The sequence below is a fragment of the Pelodiscus sinensis genome, chromosome 15 (genome assembly GCF_052426305.1).
Source record: "Pelodiscus sinensis isolate ZL-2025 chromosome 15, ASM5242630v1, whole genome shotgun sequence".
Lineage (NCBI taxonomy): Eukaryota > Metazoa > Chordata > Testudines > Trionychidae > Pelodiscus > Pelodiscus sinensis.
The window spans coordinates 2503350-2515783 of record NC_143066.1 but is presented as its reverse complement, the minus strand read 5'-3'; the positions used below and the strand labels follow the sequence as shown (position 1 = coordinate 2515783).

The window sequence follows — 12434 nt, the reverse complement described above, 5'->3', positions numbered from 1 at the left end:
AAACACCAACAGTGTATCTCCCTCTTCTCCTCATTCTGTGACAAGGAGCATCAGCTGACCTCAGCTTGGCAGTGACTGGAAGTAGTGTCACCTAGTCATCTTGGTGACTTGTGCATGTTGTCTACACATCTGTAGTATTATCTAATAATTTTTGCATCCTCTTATGTACCATCTTCACTATCACCATGAAAATTCTCTTTCTGCTTGTCCAATAGACCTGAGTAGCAAGCTCCCCCTCCCAGGTCTGCTCTGCTGCTTGCTGGAATCAGCTTATTTCCCTTTCCTTTGGAAATCCCAGAAATTGCAGGTGCCATGGAAGGATGAAAGCATGTCAGGAATAATTTCCAGCAGTGTTGGGGAAAGGTCAATTCTTCAGCAAATAGAACAAGGATTTGCTACCTTTAGAGAATATAAATCAAGTTATCACAATGGGCATTCCAAAATGTGTAGTACATTGCAGAGGATGTGGGTGTATGTGTGTTTTTTCTTTTACTGCATCCAAACCTGTGAAGGCTTCAGGCTTCTGTACAGTGCTATGCTACTTAGCAACAGATTCAGAACATGAAGAATAGAAAGCTTTGCTGTCAATACTGCAGTATCAGATCCACACCCAGAAACATAGAACTGATGAACTTTGGTCTTTTAATCTGTGACTGAAATGTAATTAATACAGCAGAATGTGTATAAACCCTACGTGTCTTAAACTGAATTGTACTGTCCTGAAGCATATGAATAGAACCTGTTCAGGAACTTTACATTGTATCTCTGGTATTATTATGTTACAATGGGAAGATGCTTTTTATTAATACAAAATCATAAACTATAAGGTGAACAGGCATGATTATCATTTGTGTCCGGTTATTTAATTGTAACATATTATATTTTGTTTTCTTTTTCATTTAAAGGTATGGATGATAAAAATGCAACAAAACTTAATGAGCTCATTCAAATTGGGTAAGTAAGATTTTTTTTTTTCCCCAAATAATAAAATTGGACCATAAAGCAGCTTGATTGCTAAGTTCACGGTCCAGTGCATGGAGCATTTATTACATTGTAGGGGCTGTAATTTGATTTAATATTCTGAAAAATATGAAATAATTTTGTTTCATATTTTTCCCTCCCTTTTTCAGGGAGGCACCAAGGCAGGGTCCCCTAATGTGGATGCGCTATCTTGATTTAGAGCCCCAGGAGGCACTAGGGAAGAATAACTTTAGAATGGCCCTAGTGAGGAGCTATTTCGACATAGCAGCAATGGAGCATCCACACACACCCTCTTCCAAAAGAGCTTTTTCAGAAGGTGTTATTCCTCGTGGAACGAGGTTTGGCAACATCGGGAAAAGTCCTCCGTTATTTCGATTTTCTTTCTAAATAAAGCAATTGCTGTGTGGACACTAGTATTGTTTTTGCATAATAACGTCCATTATTCAGGAAAAACGGTGCAGTGTAGACGCACCCCTAATTTCTGTGTGCGTCAAGTACCCACACAGAGCAGTGTGCAGATGTTAAATGTGTTAGAAATTGTGTGGTAATAGGAGCTATATACGTGGGTAAATGGAAGTTCTGTGTCTAAACTGAGAGAAATTTAAAACAAAATAAACGCCATCAATAGTAATACATATAGAGACTCTGACAAATCAGAGAACTCAAATAATTAGAGATAATGTTAATAGAATGAATAAGACATTTTTAATTTTGCTTGTAGTCTGAGTTAAACAGAGAGGCTACGTCTATACTGGCCCCTTTTCCGGCAGGGGCATGTTAATTTCAGCTATCGTAGTAGGGAAATCTGCGGGGGATTTAAATATCCCCCACGGCATTTAAATAAAAATGTCCGCCGCTTTTTTCCGGCTTTTAGAAAAGCCGGAAAAGAGCGTCTACACTGGCCCCGATCCTCCGGAAAAAGCGCCCTTTTCCGGAGGCTCTTATTCCTACTCCTTCTGAAAAAGCTCTTTTGGAAGAGGGTGTGTGTGGATGCTCCATTGCTGCTATGTCAAAATAGCTCCTCACTAGGGCCATTCTAAAGTTATTCTTCCCTAGTGCCTCCTGGGGCTCTAAATCAAGATAGCGCATCCACATTAGGGGACCCTGCCTTGGTGCCTCCCTGAAAAAGGGAGGGAAAAATATGAAACAAAATTATTTCATATTTTTCAGAATATTAAATCAAATTACAGCCCCTACAATGTAATAAATTCCTTCAAAGTAGGAATAAGAGCCTCCGGAAAAGGGCGCTTTTTCCGGAGGATCGGGGCCAGTGTAGACGCTCTTTTCCGGCTTTTCTAAAAGCCGGAAAAAAGCGGCGGACATTTTTATTTAAATGCCGTGGGGGATATTTAAATCCCCCGCGGATTTCCCTACTACGATAGCTGAAATTAACATGCCCCTGCCGGAAAAGGGGCCAGTGTAGACGAGCCCAGAGGGTTGCTTTGTTTGGTGTAGGAATAATGTTGCAAAGTGCTGAGATTCAGCTCCCTTTGATTTTGCTGGGCATTGAGTGCTTGAATATATTGTAGGATTAGAGTCGATATACTTAAGTCATGTTTGATAACTCTCAATTAATTTGTCAATACCTGAGTCAAATGGGAATCTATACTGAAGAAAGCCCAAAACACCACAAATTCTGTTTCAGCAGATGGGAAATGCTGTGGATGTGAATGAATACAGGTTGAATCACTCTAGTCTGGCACCCTTGGGACCTAACTGGTGCCTAATCAGAATTTGCCTGACTGTAGGAGGTTAACATTGTCTAGCAGCATTACCAGCACTTCTGCTGCTTACTGGGATGTTAGAAGATATTTTTAAGGGTAAATTAGAGCTAAATAGCCACTCAGAACACTGAAAACCAGGACTGGTGGCTGTAAAGAAACTTTATGGGACTACAGGAAACTTGGCCACACCTGTGTTTATTGGACACCCGTCTGTCTAAAATCATGTCAGACCACAGATGTTACCTGACTAGACAGTGCCAGATTGGAGAAGTTCAGCCTGTATTAAAGGTTCTTAATCTTTGTGGAATGTCAGTTTTTAAATATTCAATTCTTTGTTAGGTTTGGAAACAACAGTGGTTAAAAGAAATCAAGAAGAAAGCAGGAAGAGCATATTTTTAAGCTAACTGCTTGAGTTACAGGCGGTTGCTGTTTTGATACTCATTCATCTGTCATGTTGTTTTCAATTAATTAAACTACTCCTCTCCCTATCCCTGCTGTGCCATATGTTTTAATTAGGAAGCGGGCTTCTTCAGCCATATTTAATTTTACACTAGTTGAAAGTTGCTATAAGTGATTATTGGACTCCTTCCTAGATTTTTTTTTTTTTTAAGATCTCGTGCCTTACTGAAAAGGGAGTAAGAAGAATTATTCTGACACAGCAGGACATGTAAACTTGGAGGAGAGCTCATCTAGCTCATCTTTCATTTTAAAGAGGGGTGAAGAATAAACATTTTCAGTGCTCATGTCATGAAATAGTATCCAGTACAGCAGGGCCCACAGGCTGTGTTGAGTAAGCTCTGTGGTACAGACATGATGAATTTGCAGGTGTCTCATCTTTAGAAATTAGCTACCTAGGTAAATACGTAGTTTTAGTGGATCATAATTTGATTTCTTGCTTCTAAACTGTGGTAGCCCATGAAATACAAAGAGTAATTTGATGTGTTCCTCCAACAGTAGTGCTGCCAAAAGTTTTTCCTTTATCTTAGTTCCTTCATTCTTGATTTATTCTATTAATTTATTTGCCCTATCTCTGTTATTTCTGCACTTTTACATCTGATTTTCAGATTTATTTAGGGCATAAGCTTTCATGGTAAATCTCACTTGATTAGATGAATTGGAGTGGAAATTAGAGGCAAAGGTATAAAAATATAATGAGAGAATTTACTTATCAAATGTAGGACTAGTGTTAATGAGGCTAACCAAGTCTGGGTGGATGTGGCTCATTCACAGAAGCTGATGAGGAGATGTGAATATCAAGAGAGGGGAAATTGCCTTTGTAGTGTGTGTGTGTTAAATTTAGTTGTACTGAATTTGCAGATGAATTGGAGTTCAGCTGTTTCCCTTTGTAATGGGGTTTTGATTTTTTTTTTTCCAGAAGGATGGCTACTTTTAAATCTATTACTGAATGTCCAGGGAGGTTAAAGTGTTCTCCTACAGGATTATGTGTGTTACCTTTCTTAATCTCTGATTTATGTCCATTTATCCTTTTGCGCAGATACTGTTTGATTTGGCCAGTATACATGGCAGAGGGGCATTGCTGGCACTTGATGGCATAGATCACGTTAGCAGAAGTGCAGGTGGATAAGCCCCTGATGGTGTGGCTCATGTGGTTAGGTTGTGTTATGGTGTCACTTGTGTAGATAGATGTGGACAGTATTGGCAACAGGGTTTGTTGCAGAGAGAGGTTTCTGTGGTGGTGTATGTATGTGCTGGTATTTGCTTCAGGTTGAGGAGCTGTCTGTAGGTGTGGACTGGCTTGTCCCCAAACGTCGATTAGTGAAGGATTGTTTTCCTGGATAGTTTGTAGATTCAGTGATGTGCTGGGGGCTCTAGGTGATAACCAGTGAAGTTCTGTTTTACTTCTTGGGCCTGTCCTGAAGTAGGTGACTTTTGGATACTCATCTGCCTCTGATCTGTGGCTTGTGGCTACTCAGAACTCTGGGACTACAGCTGGTATTTCCAGGAGTCATCCATAGTGGGTAGGCAGCTGTAGGCAGCGCTTTCCACACCAACACTGAAGTGGAAAATGTCATTGATGTCTCTGGAAGTCACTGATTCAGTGACAAAAATCTTAGTCTCATCCATAATTTGTTAAATTTAGTTGGAGACTTTCCACTGTGTTTAGTTGGATCAGGTTGTAAGTGCAGATGTGATGCTGCTGATGGTTTTCCACTGTACATAAAAGCATAAGAAAGGCTGTACTGGGTCAGATCAAAGCTCTGTCTAGCCCAGTATCTAGTCTTCTGACGGAGACCAATGCCAGGTGCTCCACAGGGGATGAAACAGAACAGGCAGTCATCAGATGATCCACTCCCTGTTGCCCATTCTCGGCTTCTGACAGACCGAGGCCAGGGACACCATCTCTGCCCATCTGGGCTAATAGCCATTGATGGACCTCCATGTATTTATCTAGCTCTTTTTTGTGCCCTATTAAAGTCCTTGTGTTCACAATGTCCTTTGACAAGGAATTCCACATGATTGTGCTTTATGTGAAGAAATACTTCCTATTGTTTGTTTTTAAACCTGCTGCCTATTAATTTCATGTGGTGGCCCCTAGTTCTTGTATTATGGGAACAAGTAAATAACTTTTCCTTATTCACTATCTCCACATCAGTCATGATTTTCTAGACATTTATCCTATCCCCCTCCCCCTTAGTCATCTCTTTTTCCAAGCTGAAAAGTCCCAGTCTCCATAATCTCTTCTCATATAGCAGCCATTCCCCGCTCATAATTTTTGTTGCCCTTTTCTGAACTTTTTCCAATGCCAAAATATCTTTTTTTTTTTTTTTTTTTTTAAGATTAGGTGGCCACATCCACATGCAGTATTCAAGATGTGGGCATACCATGGATTTAAATAGAGGCAGTATAATATTCTCTGTTTTATTATTATTTTACAAATTATTTCTAACATTGTTTGCTTTTTTGATGACTGCTGTACATTGAGTGAGTGTTTTTCAGAGAACTATCCACAATGACTTCAAGATCTCTCTTGAGAGATAACTGATTTAGTTCCCATCATTTTATAAATTTAATTGGGATTTTATTTTCCAATATGCATTGCTTTGCATTTATCAACATGAAAATTCATCTGCCATTTTGTTGCCCAGTCGCCTAGTTTTGTGAGATCGTTTTGAAACTCACGACAGTCTGCTTTAGGCTTAAATATCGAGCAATTTCATATCATCTGCAAATTTTGCCACTTCACTGTTTACTCCATCTTCAGATTATTTATGAATATGTATGGACTCCTGAGGGACATCACTAGTTACTTCTCCATTCTGAAAACTGACCTTTTGTTCCTTTTTAGCTAGTTATCAATCCACGAGAGGATCTTCCCTCTTATCGCTTAACAGCTTACTTTGCTTAAGAGCCTTTGCTGAGGGACCTTGTCAAAGACTTTCTGAAAATCTAAATACACTATATCCACTGGTTCCCTTTTTTCCACATACTTTGTTGACGCCCTCTCCCAAAAAAAAAGAATTCTAGTAGATTGGTGAGGAATGATTTCCCTTTGCAAAAAACTAGGGATGTTAAAATGCGTTTATTTAGGTAAATATGTAACCACTGAAAATGTCAGTATTTACGTGTGGGGAGAGGCGGTTCCGTGGGAGCTGGTATGCATGGGGAACTGGTTTAAAAGCTGGCTTTCTGCACATGCCAGCTGCTGCCTGCCACTTTTGTGCTGCTGCCTCTGATAGAGGCACCAGTGCAGGGAGGCAGGCAGGAGCTGATTTTTAAACCGGCTCCCTGCACGGACTGGCTTTTCCCCTGCCGCGTGGTGCTGCTGCCTCTATATCGGAGCTAGCCTGCCAGCTCAAGTTTTAAATGCAGAGTGCACGGAGTGGGGGTTGTTGCGGTTAACCGGTAAGCAATTGCTTATCAGTTACATGGTTATCCAGCTAGCCACTAACATTCCTAGTTGTGATACCTTTTTACCTAGCATAGACAGGACTTTGGTGTATTTCTGTTGCTGGAAGCATTGTGAATCTCCTATAAATTAGTGCTTTAGAAGGTTACAAAGTATCAGAATGCAAGGACATTTGTAAGAGTTACTATAAAAGTAGACAACCTTGCAATTCATTTAAGTTTTTGTTATTGCTATTTTGAGGGAAGGACAAATAATAAATATTGAACAAAGATGACAGATCTCGAGAACTTTTTGTTGACTGCAGACTAGATCTTTCCAAACTCATTTCCCATTCCACACAGCATAGCTTAGGATAGAATTCTCAATGCTGTGATATTCCTGGCAGGACTGTGACTATCACAAATATTTGTAAACCTTTGTAGGTCCTCAAACACCAGTGGAAATTTGAAACTTGAGTCTGTAGTGGAAAAGTGGGTACTTGACATCATACACATCATACTCCTCATATCTGATGAGTCTGACACAAGGAGGTGGTTCTATGCTTGCCCAAAACAAAATGTTCGCTAGCTAAACTCAGGCAAAACAGTCTGTTAGAAGCATTCTCATCTGGGTTTGTTATCTTCCTAGAGGACAGTGAGAGAGAGTATGATTTCAGTCCTTGTGAATGATGTTCATTCATGCCAGTTCTGTCCTTGTTTGTATTTAATGATTAGGGGTTTGGAACAGGTCTCTTATGAGGAGAGATTAAAGAGACTGGGACTTTTCAGTTTGGAAAAGAGTAGACTAAGGGGGGATATGATAGAGGTCTATAAAATCATGAGTGGTGTGGAGAAAGTGAATAAGGAAAGGAAAGTTATTTACTTGTTCCCATAATAGAAGAACTAGAGGCCACCAAATGAAATTAATGGACAGCATGTTTAAAACAAATAAAACGACATTCTTCTTTGCACAGTGCATAGTCAATCTGTGGAACTCCTTGCCTGAGGAGGCTAGGACTATAACAGGGGTTAAGAGAACTAGATACATTCATGGAGGTTAAGTCCATTGATGGCTATTAGCCAGGATGGGTAAGGAACGGTGTCCCCAGCCTCTGTGTGTCAGAGGGTGGAGATGGATGGCAGGAGGGAGATCGCTTGATCATTCCCTGTTCGGTTCCCTCCCTCTGGGGCACCTGGCATTGGCCACTGTGGGCAGACAGGACACTGGGCTGGATGGGCCTTTGGTCGGACCCAGCCTGGCCGTTCTTATGTAAATCTACAGGAGGTTGATTTTTCAAGAGGACCCCTCAACTTCATGATCAGTAATATCTGTAGCAAGGATAAGGGGATCAAAACTCAAGTTGTGGGTGGGGGGGCACAATCTCTGCTGCAGAGGTCAGGAAGGAATCTCATTCTTCAACTGCTGCATGACAGAAACAGCCAGGTCTGAGGCATCAGGGATCGGTCCCTGCCAGAAACAGGCTCTGGAATTAAGAGGAGGCTCCAAACAATTCCAGGTTTTGGTTAATCTAAGAAAGGGCAGCAATGCTCTGTTTATAGCAGTTAAAGTACAGTGCATCAGTGGGAGGAATAGCAGCCCCTGTGTGTTGGAGAAGGCCCCGTGGCTGACCGCTTTGTAGCAGACCGAGGATAGGAAGCACTGTTCTGCAGCTTAGCAAGTAGCTTTTGTTTCAAGCAAGAAAGGGTTTTTATTTCATTTGAGAGGGTTTGTTTTTTGAGGAATCAGTCATCACCGCTTTTCTATCACAAAGTTCTATCAACAGATGCCAGTACAAAAAGAGTTCTCCTGTCTTCTGACAACTGAGTCAAAGGAAAATCTACCCTGTCAGCTCTGAAGTTTCTGAATCTGGAGAGGCCTGCAGCTTAACGGTTCAGACATCTGGATCTACTTCATTATTTGACCTGTGGCATCACCCCTAGTCCTGCTTAGTTTCCACAGCCCCCATGTTAGCAGCCTAGTTTAGGAACACTCTGCAGGGCCATCTTTCGAAGGTGGCTCTTGCTATAGGGGCAGTCTCCAGCACTCCTTTGCTTCCCCTCACAGTCTGCAGGGTCTTCAGTTCAGCCAGCCTTTCCACATCTGGATTCCACTTCTGGTTACTACCATCTGCTGCTCAGGGCTGTCAGCCCTGCATCATGTGCCTGTAACCAGAGGACTGGTCAGCCTACAGGGAGTGGAGAAAGAGGTTTAAAAGCAACACTTGTCCCATTCGGGAAACAGACATTGCCATCTTACCTCTCCAGAGACTTATGCATATTGATGTGGTGTTGGAGCCAAAAGACAGTCTGCCCATATTGTAAATATTTACTGTTCACAGACACCAGCACAAGCAGCTCGGCTTCATTTACGATAGGGAGGAGCTTGAGGATGGCCTTTAGATTTCAGAGCATGCAAAGAATCCTCTGAGATGCTTCAGAATCTTCCGGCAGGCTCTGTGCATAGTGGTGCAATTGTTTGGGGTGGGAGGGTGGGGGGAAGAGTCAGACACAACAGTGGTCTTGTATGGCCACCCCAGAATGAGAGAGGCTGGCTCTGAGGATCATCTCTGGCCAATGGGACACAGAATTAAAACCTGTTTCTCATATAGGGTCCCTCACTCAATGGGCAGCCTCGTGTATTGCGCTTCCTGTGAGTCTAGTAGTGCAGGGGTACAAGAGTCACTTCTGGCAAAGGCCTTGTCATGCCCTTGTAAGCCTCGATTCCTGCTCAGCAACCCCTTGCATTCCTGCCCAGTCATGGAGGATTCTTTGTATCCAACTTTTTCACTGAACTGTATAGATGTTGCTTTGCTCGTGGTGCCTATAAATATTTCTCTTTCAAATGTACTCAGGGCCACAACTGTTCGCTACAAAGGGAGAAACCTTCGAATCAAAGCTCCAATGTGCAGGGCATTGAAGAAACTTTGTGACCCAGATGGTATGTATGTTGCAGCAGATGCTCAGGAGAGTGAGTGGCAGTGGGGAGTTTTTGAATGTACCCCTCTGGCAAGGGAGTTCATGCTATTTCAGGTTCCTTTGGGATACAGGATGTTTCTGTTCTCTAGCTGCCCCATTCATTTTCCTCACCAGTGATACAGCTTTGAGAAACATCCACTTCCATAGATAATGAGATCTGATGCTGGCTGCTTGCAGTGCATAGAGAAACTGGACAGGAAGTTGCTGTTTTGGAGAGAATCTCTTTGTTTTGCATCTCCAGCTGAGAGCCCTGCAACCTGATAAACCTGAAAGGACCAGACTATGTGTCGGGTTTTGGTCAGATCAGAAAACAACCTGCCCCACTCAAGGTCAGGCTACCTCTCCTCATAGGGTCAGTGAAATGGCTTGAGTATCCTGCTCCTGCCAGCTGCTGTACTAGATGTGCTGCAGAGTGGCTGCACCAAAGAGTTGCAGCACCTCTTGTTCCACAGTGTGCGCATAGCGCAACGGGGCAGTGGCTGATAGGAGAAGGACACGCGATCACTGCATGGAGCTGCCAATGTGCCAGTCCCACAGGCAGGGGGCAGTGGCCCTGACTCATCTTGTGGGAAAGGGTCAGCTAATGATTTTTTATCATTGGATCACGTGGCCTTGGATCTAGTGCAGTCTTAAGGCACAAAGCTGACTTTTACTCAGGCTGTTCTTTGTGTGGATGGCTGTCTTCATCCCGGAGCCGGCAAATGAACAGCATGTTGCTTCGCATTGAACATTTCATATATTCTTTACTCTTTCTACCTCACTATAGTGCACGCTTTCATCCGTGAGCAATATTAAATGCAAGTTTAAAGATCTGAACGATCACACTTGTCAGTTTTCAGCCATCTGTTTTTTGACATCACACTACTTAATCAGCTGTCAGCTGTCATACAATTTCAGTGTCCAAAGATAAGTGGTGTATCAGAACTGGAGGTAATCTGAAGAAGAAGGTTTTGCAGGTGAATATGAGCCTTGCAGGTGCTCTTATGATGCTTTCCCCACGTATAATTTTGAATTAATGTGACTGAACATTTAGCTCAATTCTGACAGAGTTGCACGTGTCAGGAACATCTGTCTGCTTTGATCTGTTGTTTTGCTCTCCTTCTTCCCTTAGGCATTAGTGATGAGGAGGATCAGAAGCCAGTGCGTCTTCCTCTGAGGGTCCCTGTGGAGTTACAGCCACGAAATAATCATGCATGGGCTCGGGTACAGAGCCTTGCCCAGAATCCACGGCTCAGGTACCCAAGGGCAAGATGGGTCTTATATGTTGAGAATGAAGGGAGGAAATTCATGGGTGTGGTACAAGGAATTTTTCCAGCTTCATTCACTCTCCGTTGAGGATTTATCCTCTACTGGTACCATTCTATCTGCCAACAGGGTTTCAAAGAGTTAAATCACAATATTTACTAATAATCAGTCCAGAGCCATCATGGTTAAATCTGCTGATCCTGAAAGCATTTGTGCTTGTCTGCAAAAATGCTTGACTGTAGTGCAGTGGTTCTCAACCTTTCCAGAATACTATACCCCTTTCAGGAGTCTGATATGTCTTGTGTAGCCCCAGCTCACTTAAAAATTATTTGTTTATAAAATCAGACCTAAAAATGTAAGTGTCACAACCCAATATTACTGAACATTTGTTTGCTTTCTTATTTTGTCGGTATGAAATGTTAGTTTGTATTATCTTTGCTAATGCTTTTTGTGTAGCCTGTTGTAAACTTATACAAATATCTAGATGGGTTTATGCTGTGCCGGTCCAATTTCTCTCCTTGATTTTGTATTGGCAGCTGGTTGTGCTTTGAGTTTCTGCTGTGTTCTCAGTTTTCTTGCATTGTTTCTCTCCTGTGCAGAATGATAGTGGAGTTACATCGGAAGGTCTCCAGCCTCATTGAGTTCCTGAAACAGAAGTGGGCTCTCCATGAAGTGCGCATTGTATCCTTTTCCTGTTTAGAGCAGAATTGTTTGTCTGCTCGTGTATGTTGTTTGGGGCAATTCTCTTGCTATTCAAACCTCCCCAGTCTCTCTCAAATTTCCATTACTGGAACATTACTGTGTTTTATTAAAGGTAAGGGAACAATATCTGAGCCAGTGAGGTGAAAAAAATCTGTAGTAGGCAAGTTAGTAGCATTCTCCTTTTCCTTCAACTTTTCTGTCCTATCCTGAATCCACATGTAACATAGTTCTTGTATTCTTCAAGTAGTGTCCTTACAGGTGCTCCACTGTAGAAGGATATGAGCCCCAATTGTAGATTTAAGGTATCAATGTCCATGCATTCTTCCTCGTGGTCCGCCTAAAGTCTGTCTAGCATTGCAAAGGCAAATACCATCCCAAGTGCTTTCTCAGCCACCTCTGGTCTCAGAGTGTGTGGTTGGAACGTCTTTCTCTGTGTCGTTAAAACTATTATTATTTATGCTACTGCCTTTGTTTCCCTTAATAGCTAGAGTTTCCATTTATCCCACTGAGATTTAAAAAAAACAAACGAAAATAACTTTTATGTTTCCTGTCTTTTTTAGCAGTGTGTAGTGGTTTAAACTTTCTAACTTCTCTGTTTAAGAAAGAAGAGGAACCAGCTTTTGGATTCCTCACTTTGCCAGAGTGATAGGCCTATCCTGGGGACATGTCTAGCTCCCCAGTTTCAGGAGGTTCCCCTCCTGCAAAGAAGTGATCCTAGTCAGAAATGAGCACTCTTACTGTTTTTAAGTGTCTGGAAGAATCATGCATCCCATAAAAGTGCATCCTCTGTCAGCAGCTCATGGTGAGGTCTTGAAAAAGCCAGCAGCCAAAATTAAAACTCCTCCTGATGAACAGTGCATATCAGCTGCCAGCTGGATCTTCTCTAGGACACACATCATCGCTGGAACCTTCAGCTTCCATGGGGTAGAATCATGGGAGGAAAATCAACAATACCCGTGT

General features: G+C 42.2%; 1 protein-coding gene across 9 annotated transcripts in view; it reads left to right on the top strand.

Annotated features, from left to right (window-relative positions):
• Positions 1-12434, top strand: part of CRAMP1 (cramped chromatin regulator 1) — an 83608-nt gene that overhangs the window by 23053 nt on the left and 48121 nt on the right. For all 9 annotated transcript variants that reach the window (XM_075898994.2, XM_075898992.2, XM_075898991.2 and 6 more), the window contains 4 exons: positions 906-954; positions 9404-9489; positions 10639-10762; positions 11372-11453. In XM_075898994.2, coding sequence (XP_075755109.2) covers positions 906-954; positions 9404-9489; positions 10639-10762; positions 11372-11453 — 341 coding nt within the window. The remainder of the gene's footprint in view (positions 1-905; positions 955-9403; positions 9490-10638; positions 10763-11371; positions 11454-12434) is intronic.